Source organism: Eucyclogobius newberryi, unplaced genomic scaffold, assembly GCF_026437365.1.
Source record: "Eucyclogobius newberryi isolate DKJ021-1_F unplaced genomic scaffold, fEucNew1.0.hap1 SCAF_12, whole genome shotgun sequence".
Classification (NCBI taxonomy): Eukaryota; Metazoa; Chordata; class Actinopteri; order Gobiiformes; family Gobiidae; genus Eucyclogobius; species Eucyclogobius newberryi.
In genome coordinates, this window is record NW_027315746.1 from 19,058,043 (window position 1) to 19,070,461 (window position 12,419).

General features: G+C 40.4%; 1 protein-coding gene across 1 annotated transcript; it reads right to left on the reverse strand.

The window, feature by feature from the left end:
• Window positions 1–186: 186 nt before the first annotated feature.
• mfsd8l2 (major facilitator superfamily domain containing 8-like 2) lies at window positions 187–12,272 on the reverse strand. The gene is made up of 11 exons (XM_072440370.1): window positions 12,171–12,272; window positions 11,912–12,097; window positions 10,985–11,047; window positions 10,771–10,890; window positions 10,574–10,653; window positions 9,282–9,570; window positions 5,722–5,795; window positions 4,228–4,441; window positions 2,430–2,552; window positions 1,684–1,814; window positions 187–554 (listed from the first exon to the last, which is right to left on the reverse strand). The coding sequence occupies exons 1-11, from the start codon at window positions 12,244–12,246 to the stop codon at window positions 474–476; spliced, it is 1,437 nt and encodes a 478-aa protein (XP_072296471.1). The 5' UTR covers window positions 12,247–12,272; the 3' UTR covers window positions 187–473.
• Between the last annotated feature and the right edge of the window lie 147 nt (window positions 12,273–12,419).

Sequence of the window (12,419 nt, forward strand, 5' to 3'; positions counted from 1 at the left end):
TAATTCAGGCGTTTCTTCCCGCACACGCAATTAAGATCCTCTCAAGACAAGGCACGAGACAGTTGAAACTGAAATCTCCGTTTTCCTCCTCGAACTAACTGACAGAACCGGCTCCGACGTAGACAACTGTAATCCTGCTCTCAATGTGTCATCTGCTTACATTTCACAGAAGTTAAGAGGTTTGTTGTTGTTTTATTAATTTATTTATTGCAAGCGGCATGAAAGCGCGGGAACAAAAGTGAGGTCACGTGGAAAAACCGTCTCCTTTTATCTTTCCGTCGACACCTGGGAGTATAAATAGCCCTGTTTAAAAATAATAGGCATTTCATCTTCAATTTAAATGTGAGAGCAACAGTGCCCCCTAGTGTAAGGTGTGATTAACAGTCCGGGGGGTTGACAGTCACATTTTGTCAGCAGGATTCTCAAGTGCAGTAATAGTCCCTTTTTTTAGAATATTCCTGTGTTTTTCAGCTTTACCCTCCACTGTCAGAGCTGAGGGCACACTCCACTCGCCTGGGTTCAGTCAAACGCTCATAGGACAGGGCCGTCATCACCTAAAATATCACAACAAGAGGAGAGTCAGTGCTTTCTATTGCACAGTAAATTCCACAAATAGAACAAATAACATGGCAGTAAAATTGAAAAATGTAATATCTTCCTATAGGTAACATGCATGGTCCTATCAGCATCGACAATAAGTGTCTGTAATTCTCACCCATATTTTTTAGATATATTATTTACTCAGAATTGCAGAAATGTACGTATTAATCATGTAGGCCTATATGTTTAATGCTATGCTCTTCCTGATGGACCCCTACATACTTCATACTGCTTTAACTAATGCAAAACATGTGTGTATGTGTCTACAATCTGGTGCATTCTTGCTGTCAGCAATGTAGTCTTTGAGTCTATAAGTGATTGTTAATGTTAATGGAGTTTTTTGCATTTACCTTAGATATTTATGTGTTTTTTTTTGGTCGATACTGATAATTGCCTTGCTGTTGTGCTGATATTTGCCATAAATTGCAATACATTTATGTTGAGTTTTAGTAAAGTTCACACATTAGCTTTTTTTTTAAATAAAATGTATTTATCTTGAATATGCAATCATTTGTTGCTTGCTTTTGTAAACATATTTTTGGTCTTTTGTTTTGTTTTCTATTTTCACTCTTTTGTCTTATCAAAAAAACAAATGTGATGCTCTGGCTCTGAGGATAACAGGTATGACACATGGGCACACACACAGACCGGACAGTGCAGAAAAGATATCGGTGTCAAATATCGGCTACATTTTCTACATCGGACCCGTACCGATATCTGGGCACTCCCTCGTATACAAAAACTCATCCCTAGTTTAGCCACAATGGTTTTATAAGCCTGAATAGATCAATTGTACAGCTCCCATTTCTGGATGAATGGAGCGGGTAGGGCATCCAATACACCAACATCAAGACTAATCTGTATGTGAACCATGATAAGAAAAAGGCCAAAAGGAAAGAAAAGTGAATCCACTAAATTTAAAATCCATACCAGTCCAACCCTTATTCTATTTTATGGAAAAAGAAATAGAATAAGGATCGGTCCATCTTCCTATATTCTTCACTTGGTGCCTAAACGTCTGCATCACGCTATAATGCCTGTTATTGTTGCCATATTAGTTCTTCTGATCAATAGACTGCTTACCGAGATCATCAGGAGCAGAGCCAGCATCATCCCCAGCATTATATATAAATTGTTGGTCAATCCGCCAGCCCACAGCGGACCCAGGATGGTGGCGACGCCTCCCACTGAGCGCCTGACGCCTTGGCTGAAGCCTATGGACAACACGTCCCACAATGAAATACGGCCTGGTATAAACTACATATGCTGAACAGAAGTGAGTCGGAAAATGTCATTCCAATTATGAATGAAATGAAACTGAGTAGAAAAATAAGATCCGCAGTGATTTCCCTTGTGGATCAATAAAGTGAGGCTAATTGTAAGATTCAGAAAAATGTGTGAAAATGTTTCTTAATTTCACTGGAATAAATTACAAATATAAAATGGGTGCTGGTCTATAATGGACAATGAATAATAATAACAGTAAAAGTCTTAACTATGATAAAATAAGGGCATAAAAAATAAAAAAAAAATTGTAAGAATAGAATAGGCCTCATTATAATCACAAAATTAATCAGAAATACAATGTTTTTGAATTCATTTAAAAAACAAAAACAAAAAAAAACAGTTGAACCCAAATGGAAAAATAACCAAATGTGTTAAATAGAATATTGTGTTTTTAATTGTGTTGATCATTTCTGCTTTGAAATAATGACACCTGTAAGTCCTTGTCCACGCAGTTAGTTTCCAGTATTCTGAACGCACACAACCAAACTTCTCCAATTCACCCCAGTACAGTATATAAAAAGTGACAGTAAATATAAACACACCTTGAGTTTTCTCGGCCGTGACTTTGGAGAAGAGAGACACCTGAGACACTGCCACGAAGGGAAGGCCCAGAAGTTGCAGGAAGACTCCTATAATAAACGCCGACAGCTCCCATTCGTAACCACCTGCCAATAGAGGGATGGCAACAGCACAGCGTCATTAGCCAACTCTGCTTATTGAAATATCAGTGCTTCTACAGACTGAGCAGCACAATCTATCACACGCCAAACTATCCATCCTTTTGACAAATCCCTAATGCCTTTGTTGCTTTTCATTTCTCTGCTATAATGCTTAACCAGCGGACCGTGATTTCATTGTTCTGTCATATTTTTCTCCAATGGTGGGGCACGAAGGCGGGTTAATTCCTTCCACAAATGGGCTGGCAAAATATCTTTATCTCGATGCAGAGGACTTGCCAAGCTGGAGACTTCTACATTTTTTGTTCTGCCTTGCATCATGTCTTTGTGCGGTGGAACCGTGCCCGCGCTCACAGCTTTCAATGTTCCCTTCAGAGATGACTATAATCTTGTAATGCAAATGCAATTTCAACATTGTTTTTTCAGGTATATCTGTCATTTGGATTCTTTTCTTTGTCAATATTTTTTCAGTTCAAAACAAAAGCAGGATATGCTTTAACAAATAGCATTTTTGCCTAATTAGATTACAGTAATCCTTTTATATGTGCTCATGTTCTCATACAGCTGCACCTGTCACTTGGAATCACAGGGATAAACGTGACAAGTTACAGCAGACGCAGGCCAACATTCGTTTCACCACTGCCATCCTGTTGTATCATTTACAGTGGGTATTCTTTATGTGACCTGATGGGCTTTCATCTCAATGCTGGCACTCAGAGGTGACAAATGACTTGGATACTTTTACTTGAGTAATTTCTAATGCGATAATTTAATTTTACACTGGGCTGCTCACTTTTTCACCAAGGGTTGGAAGTAGTGAAGAAGAAGAAATAATCTATTTTAACTTCTGGTTGGATTGGAAGTCATTTTAAGTACATTAATGTTGTTTCTACTTGCCTCATTAAAAGAGGGATACGTTCTCATAAAATTAAGCCTTCTTATAACTGTTTGTCCAGTCCATAGTAGAAAAGGTTTCAATGTTTGTCAGGCGTAAGCTGTAAAAATGTTTGCTTCTCAGGCCAGCATCTTCAGACTGGAAATGTTGCCCCTTTTCCATTAGATCCTACTTGACTCTTCTCTACTCTACCCGACTCAGCCCCACTCAGCCTGGAAAGCATCTCCTTAGCAAGTGGTGCTATGTAGAGCTGAGCACATCTGTGGTCTGCACTTGTCCTCTCACATTTGGAGATCATCAAAGACTGTAGTGTGTGGCATTTAAGGAGGCTACAGAGGTGTTGTGTTGGCGCTCATGAGAAACATTACACTTTTTCACTTTTGTGTAGCTCACTTTGGCCCGAAAGGGAAGAGGGCGGCTGAATCATGCCAAATGCTGAGTAGAGCCAAGTAGGTATGTGATGATTTCAAAAACACCGTCCAGATGACTTCCTTTGAAACCTTTTCTACCTTCTGACCTTACTCTAGAATAGCAACACTCTTTAAAACTACTACAACAACTAATATAACTATTTTTGGGAGACTGTTGCTGATGTCATTGTTGTTGCTGAATTAAAAGCAATTAAAATAAGTAATTGTGCCAGTAAATGATATATTCCAAGTTAAATTCTAACAATAGAAGTTGCAGTGCAGGAAACAATCGCCTGTATAGGAGTCATGATATTCTGTTAGTCATAAATAGTAGGTTCATCAGTAAAACCCACGTCACCTCTTGGTTCACACAGGAAGGCGAGGCACCATACACAGGCAGCGCTGCAGATGACCAAGCCTACGGCCAACATGGCGCGGTCCGACACTGTCCTGCTCAGCCAGCGCACAAAGAAGAAGCCCAGGATCACCTCCACCCCACACAGGCCGTACATCAGGCTGTTGCCCAGCTCCCCAAACCCGAAGTAGCGCTGTGTCATGGGTGTCACCATAGTCTGGGAGAGAGGGTGAAAGACACGGGAAAGGTCAGCGGGTCCGATACAGTAAAGAGCTGCGGTGGAGATTATTATTAGAGCTGAGACAAGCACCTTTTAAGTCTTTCAGAGCCAGCGCTTCAGTCCACATCAAAAGAATATGGATGTTTTTGATATTGAAATTGAATTACATAACCCAAGGCCAGGACATAGCAGCATAGTCCCAGATGCAGTACTTTACATAGATCGAGCTCTCATAGAGTGCAGGCTTAGGGATTGTAGTAGTAATCCAGTACATCATCTATTGTGTAAAATGTTATTATATGGTATTTTGAAACATAAGCCCTTTAAAGCTATTGGTTGCAGTGGTTTCTTTTCACCCACTTCTACTTAAAACGGATTTAGCTATCATATTTGCATACATTCATTTGTTTGGTCTTGTCCAATATAAATGATCTATTTCAATAATGTTCATATCAGTAATTACTCCAACAGGGTTTATTGTAGGTCTACAAACCATTCTGCAACACTGAGATAGCATTAGCAATAGAGATGTCACGATATCAAATTTAGTTGCGAGAAGAAACAATTTAATGTTTCACAATTATACACCAAGACCAAAAAACTTCCTAAATTCTAATTCTCATTCAAATTTTCCAATAGATCCCATTCCTCTAGTCTAGTCTGTGACCAGCTTTATGAAATCAAACTTTCCAAATGATAAATTAAAGTTAATGTGACATAAATAGCGTCTAGAATCTATTTAAATACTAAATGTATCGTCTAAAATGGTAATGATTAACCAAGTCATCTTGACCTCCCCAATTAACCAATAAAATATTTATTGCTATCCATCATTTTGAAGGTGCACATACAGTATGTAACTTTTCTGGTGGACAGTACACTTTACCGGCTTGTCTCCTTGGAAACAATGCATTACCTGCTGGAATGTTCAGGCATTAAACTGTATTTATGGTGCGTTTATTGGATTACTTGCATTTTTCTTACTCATTGATAGGTTCAAACTGTTGAAAATTCCAGGCAAAGCAACAGCATTTCACCGGAGACAAGCAGGTGACGGAGCTACTTTTAATCAAGAATATACAACTTCTCATTCAGATTGTTCATATTTATACACCACGCTCCTCTGTTTGAATGTAGTATTTCTCATGGAGCAGAACTGCATTTTTCCTGGAGAAGTTGTGACAAGCCGAGTGAGTAGAGCTCGGGTGAAGACACTGACACTGTGTGTAAAGTCTGCAACCTGAGCAGATGGAGCCAAACAGCTGTCCATCTCTCACCTCCAGTGCCGTCTGATTGAAGAGCGTTATGAACTGAGCCGTCAGCAGAACCACCACCTCTTCCCTCAGAAACTCTAGACACAAACACAAAGAAAATAGCTGAAAAGCCCTCATTTCAACCAGACAATTTAACACGATCAAACAGCTAAGGGAACTATGACTGGCTGCATGTGATTTTGACTTTGAAAGACGTGAGAAAAATCTTGGCTGTACCGCTGCGTTGTTCCCTCACATTTTGATGGAGGATTTCCTGCGGAACAAAGACCCTTATGGGGACTTGGACTCCAGGCAATGTGAGATCGGCTTGCTGCTAAATTTGGACATTTATTGCCAGATGGCTCAAGAAAGTACTTTGATTTAATTTTGTTTTGTACTTTTTCCCATGAGTTTGTGAATATTGGAGATGGGAAAGGAAGAAGAAGTATTGACTTTAAGCAGCATTTTAAATGATCTGGATTGTGTCTAGCCCTGTGCAATAGATATAGTGTTCAATTACAATTTCCCTCACTGCAAACTCCTTGTCGATATGTTATGAGTAACAGTGTCTGAGGGGAATTTCAGCTGATTTGAAGTATGGCTGTAGTCAACTCAACACATGCCCAGCCAATCGCTTGGTCGACTACAGCGCGGGAAACTGGCAAAAGCTCTCAAAATGTTTCAGTATCTGGATGATCTTATCAAGTATCTGAGCCAAACCGCACTCACAATAATACAACCGTATGGGAGGATGTTAAAAAACGGCTATTTATAAGAAAAGTAGGAAATTATGTATAAACTAAAAAGTCAGATTAAACTCCTCAGATAGCTCACTCCCTGCCTTATCCTTTAAACAACATTGTCCCATATAAATCTTTATCATCTAAAATGTACACAGACCTATGTTAGATTACGCTCTCAATGGATTTTTATGGTCGGATGCAGGCGATTTAAACAATACACAAGTTTGTTCTGTGTAGCCGAAAGCCGTTTTCTCCCAATATCATAAAAACCTGCATACTGGGTGAACTGGTGACCCTAAATGAGCCCTATTAAAGGAGTGTGAGTGTGTGTGAGACCCCTCCAAAGGCCTATAGTTGCTGAGAAAAGGGGCATATTATTCAGACTAGTGTTCCCTCATCATCAGCTTACTTTATTTAGATTGATTCCTCCATGTTTGAGTAATCTTGTTTTGTCCTGCATTCGAGGCTTGAGTGCTCAGATAATATCTGTTTACCCCCTATCACCTATACCCGCCCAAATCATGTAATTAGTGGCAATTATTTAAAGGTCCCATAACATGCAAAATAGACTTTTCAGAGCTTTTAACCTTCTTACATTGCTATTTGTGCTTCATATATGTACCCAGAGTGTTTTTTTGATTGATTCCCACAGTTTTTAGCTATAGTACAGACTGCAAGACCGCGTCATAAGGGCAAGCACGCGTCACCATCCCCCCTCCCCCTCCCCTCCCCTCTCCCCCTCCCGCCTCCCGTCTGCCGCCTCCCGCCCACTTCCCCCCGGCTCCGCGCTGCTCCAGGCTCCCGTTTCTCATCATACAAGCCCCGGAGTTTTTCGGCTTCGATTTACGACGGAACACGGCTCAAAGAGGCCCAAAACATCATTAATGATATCGCACTCTTTACTATTATCACAATGGTGAAGGTTTATGTGGCAGTTGATGCAGCAACCGGGAAAATAAACGGAGAGAAGTTCTATCCGATACCGAAAAACCAGGAAATAAGAGCGCGAAGGGCATAAGACTTTTATATATATATATATATATATATATATATATATATATATATATATATATATATATATATATATAGATATAGATATATAGATATATAGATATATAGATATATAGATATATAGATATATAGATATATCTGTTCTGCGCACGCTGTAGAATTAAAACCAGTTTTATTTAGTCTCAAAGTAGTGTTGATCTGAAGTTCTATCGTTTCTCACTCACTGGCGCGGAGCGGCGCAGCGCGGAGCAGACAGCTGTGGGGAACACACTACGTCACGGGTGGGCGGGGCACACACGCGCTCTGAGACTACGTCACGGGTTGGGCGGGGGAGCCAGATCGCTCTTCGCAAGGGTGGGGGCGAATATCAAACCAAGCCGTTTGCATTTCCGGGTTGGTGAGGGGGTCCAAGGTCTGGATGATATTTTCTTAACTATGTTAAGGGTGTTGCACAACCCTTATTATTATCAATTATACACTTAGGATAGACTACGAAACGTGAAAAAAGCATGTTATGGCACCTTTAAGAAATTCAGACTCCGAGTCATACACATGTCATACAAAAACTTGTCGTAGACATTTTGCAACAAAAAAACAAAGGTGAAATATCTGTCTGAAGAGGCGGGGCCAATCAAGTCAATTTTCTAATTTAAGCCATTTCAGATCATTAATTTCAGTTTACAATGAATGAAATGTAAAATCGTTATCTAGCTACATCATAGTTCAATCATACATACTTAAAAGCCTATTAGGTCTTCTTTAATACATTAATATAATTTATTTGCAAACACAACTCGGGTCAAATGCTCAACAACCTTTAAACACCATGTCTACCAAATACCAAAATTGCACTACTGGCAATTTAACATTTTCGTTTCACAATTATTTTGGTGTCTCGCGTTTGGTGAATGCGGTTATAATTTAGAGCCATAAAACAGATATTGATCCCTTGTTGTATCATTGATCTGGAATGCTATGGTGGTAAAATGTGTGGTCAATTTTTTTTGGCCCACAGAGAATTTTTCAAATGTCACTATGTATATTGGAGATAATCATGTCCCTCCCTGAAGGATTTTCACTGTCTAAATTATTCAGAAATGTAGGGACAATGTCCACTGGCCATTAGTTTGTGAATAAATTTCAGTCAATCTACGAGGACAACCTAAAATCAAAATTCAAATGTCTAAAAATGAAAATACAAAAGAGAGGGTAAGACAGATGGTGTAATTTTAATACATCTGTTGCTACAAGGTTTGGAGCTAGTATTCTGGGTACAAAAATAAGACTATTCCTTCTCAGCCGAGATTCAAGAAAAGCACCAAGAAGATAGCTTACACACAAAAAAAGTGAGGATGCGATCAATAATTCACAAAAGCGAAAACCAGAGACACTGTAACCAGGGCTGCCAGATACCCTTGGCTTTCTTCCTGCTCGCTTCTTGCACTGTAGCTTCACTTCAAAACAAAAAAAGAGGAATCAATACCGAGGATGTTGACCATATTACTAATTCTGTCTCTATTTCATCCTCAAGTCAAGCACAGCGGGGCGGTCAATAAAACGGGAAGTCAGACATCCATTTCTCTGCCATATCTTCCGAGAGTGAAGGGATCGATAGGCAGGTTTGACAAGAAAGAGGAAGAGCACGGGAGCTTCATCAATGCTGCCGCACAATCACTGCTGGCATTTCATGTACTTTAATGCTAATGGGTCCGGATACATACACACTGATTTATACAGGGGACGCGGGGTGCACGTCCCGGGAAATCAATGCAACAGACATGAAACATTGGAGGTAACAGGGACGGATGGTAATTGGTCAGGACAGCTCACCTCGGCTGGCGCTGAAGTTTTTGAAAGGGTTGGAGACGCGGCGGACGGGCTGCATTTCCGATGAGTTCTCGAGCAGGTCGGCGTTCACGGTGCTGTAGGTGTGCGCAGCCTGGTCCTGGTCCGGGCCCATGAGAGGCGCCTCCTCCTCCTCATCCTCCTCCACACCACACTCGTCCTGTTTGATCTCCGCCATGGCAGTGCTCCCCTCCGTGGCGCTGAGGGGCGGGACGTCCCAGTACAGCGCCAGGACTACAAACTGGAGCAGCACCCACAAGAGGCACATGAAGATCTGAGGGAGCGAGTGCAAAGGGGAAACATAGAGGAGGAGTGTCATATATTGTACATCCACGGCCTCCAAATCTGCAAACATAAAGTTACAAAACATAGGCGCCCTTTATCTACATGTTTTATTTATCATAAAACAAAAGGCCACAATGATGTCTGTACCAAAACCAAAGTCCAAATACTGTGTTCACTCAAAGAAAACACACAGATAAGGAAGGATTTGCTGTGCAGAAAAAAAAAGCCAACTTTTGTTAGGTTGGTGCCAATCAGCAAAATCAGCAACTGTTTTGATTGATTTTTCTCTGGATCCATAGAAAAATACCTGTGCTTGCAATATTGTTACACAAATAAACATTTGACTGACGCTTTTAAGGAGAATATCATAAACGATTGTGTTGCAGGCTTTTATCAACCAATCAAAATTGGAACTTCTCTATAGATAAAGGATAAAGAGGTAGAGAATGAATGCCAACAGTGATATTATAGTGTATCATTGGACGTTGTCATATATTATGTGTAAGACAGTGGAGATATTTTCAGACCACATGGATTCCCTCCAAAGCAAACCAGTAGCTATAGTTTCAGAGCAACACAAGCCGTTTAGGGAGTGAATGCCAATGTGCTCCTCAATGCAGCTGAGCATAAAAAGCACCCCATTAACATGATGAATATAACTAATACTTAACACCCATGAACATTTAGCAATTAGGAAATGATGAAAATGTGGTTCCAAATTGTGTGTAAAACAAAAGTAGTTCTTCCAGCTCTTGGGCAGAACTCAATCAGGCCCCATCTGGTCTACAAGTGGTTCATTACAGTCGACTTATGAGATGAAAACAGATCAGTATGGCTTGTTATGTGCAAAAGTGTAGCCGTGGGTGTTTAGTATTTATCTACCTGAGCTGAGAGGCAGCAGCACCTATGCTTTGAAAGATTATGTGAAGAATGTTTGAGTAGGCCAGGTTTGTTACAGCGTGGCAGATCTGTGATTATGAGCGAGTGGTTACCCCAGGAGACGTATACTTGTTCACTACAAAGGGGCCCAGTCTGAAATCACACAGACGCAAGAACAAGTTGAACGCCGGCCCTAGAGAGAACGGAAGAAACGCTTTTAAAGACAAAACATACCACACACACACCTTTTGTTCAATGGCTGCTCCAAATCACAAGCACAATCAAAAAGCTACAAAGGAGTGATACTGACCGACAAGAAGGCCGGCTTGTCGACACGCCATGATTGCAGCAAAGATCCTGGCCCGCTCCTCAGGTCGAGTGCTGCGAGTCAAAAAGCCAAAAATGGAAGATCCTGCACCAGCGCCGATACCTGGAGAAAACACAGAGACAACGTGAGATGTAAGTGAGTTTCAGCCTGAAGCCTGAGTGTTTTTGAGGCTCATGCAGAGACAATGAAGGCTCACCTGCCACAAGACGACTGCCTAACAACAGCCACTTTGAGTATCCAATGAAATACATGAAGTTACCTGCGGGTGAGGAGAGGTCAATATGAGGAAACATGCAAACAAAGGCTAAAGACGCACAACTTGAGTCACATACTGTACTTTCATTATACTTTTGTGTCGTATTTGCAAGTTTGGGGCGTGTATCTAAGGACTACAATCATGTCAAATTGCAAATTTAAATCCAACAAGTGGTTAATAGGAACCATCAGTGTTAATTGATTCTTTCATCATTAACTTTACATGACAGGTTAGGCAACACATTTCACTAAAACGTAGTGAACATGATTATATTTATTATAAGTTTTATTCTAGGTGTAATCCCTCATTGGTCCAGGAGTGTTCCATTGTGGAAAAAGATTCAGTTGTAGTCTTCGGGACACTATTCTAAGTTTTATCATCAAATTTGCCAATTTCCCCCCCAATTTTGGTGACGTTGTACTTTCTGGTCGGACATGTCTATTACCTAGCAACCATAATGTTAACTCGGGCCGAAATCCATGAAAAATAAACAATGGTTATGATTTGACGAAATAATAATACCTGATAATAGCTTAACATTGTTAAATAATTGTTGAAACTGTCACAAAATGTGTCTGTTGTGCATTTTAGATGGAATGTTGCTCATTGGGTCAATTTTTCTTCACAAACTGCAATTTCACTGATAAATATGTCCACAGCGTGTACTATCCCATCAAACAAAGCAAAAAATAAATTAATAACCTTGGACATGTCATATGCTCATATGCTTTCAGGTTAACGTTGACTGGAACATGTCTCCTTTACTACTGATTATTTGTAGACATTAAAAAAGTTGATTTCTGTGGCTATGACTTATATTGCACGACTAGTTCTATTGAAATAAATAATCAATTAGATTCTTCTCACCAACGATCTCAAAGACATTGGAGAACAGAATGATGCCCTTTGTGGTTTTGCTGTGGTCCGACCAGTAGCCGAAGAGGGGTCCGGTCAGCAGTCCACTCAGGCTGAAGGCTGACAGCCCGAGGCCCAGGAAGTATGGAGGTGCCTCCAAAATCTGCAGATACCGCCATATTGTGGGCAGAATGACAGCTAGAGAGAAGGTTTACACAGCGTAAAGTACATGGGGGACAACATTATATATTAGATTATATTTTGAACTTACCATACTCAACACCACTGAACATGAAAATCAATCCGATGGTGAAAAAAGTGAGATTCCTCTTTTTGAGATTGTCCATTTTGTGGAGAGTTCCTTTTATGCGTCGTCCTGTCCCAGAATCATGTCCTCAGAGCTCATCAGATAACAGGAGACAGTGTGCGCCCGATTAAACCTGGAATCTGTCCCACTGCTGCACACGGCCAATGGAGATCACATGGTTTTTAAAAGAGTCAATTAAACATGTTGTAGTTG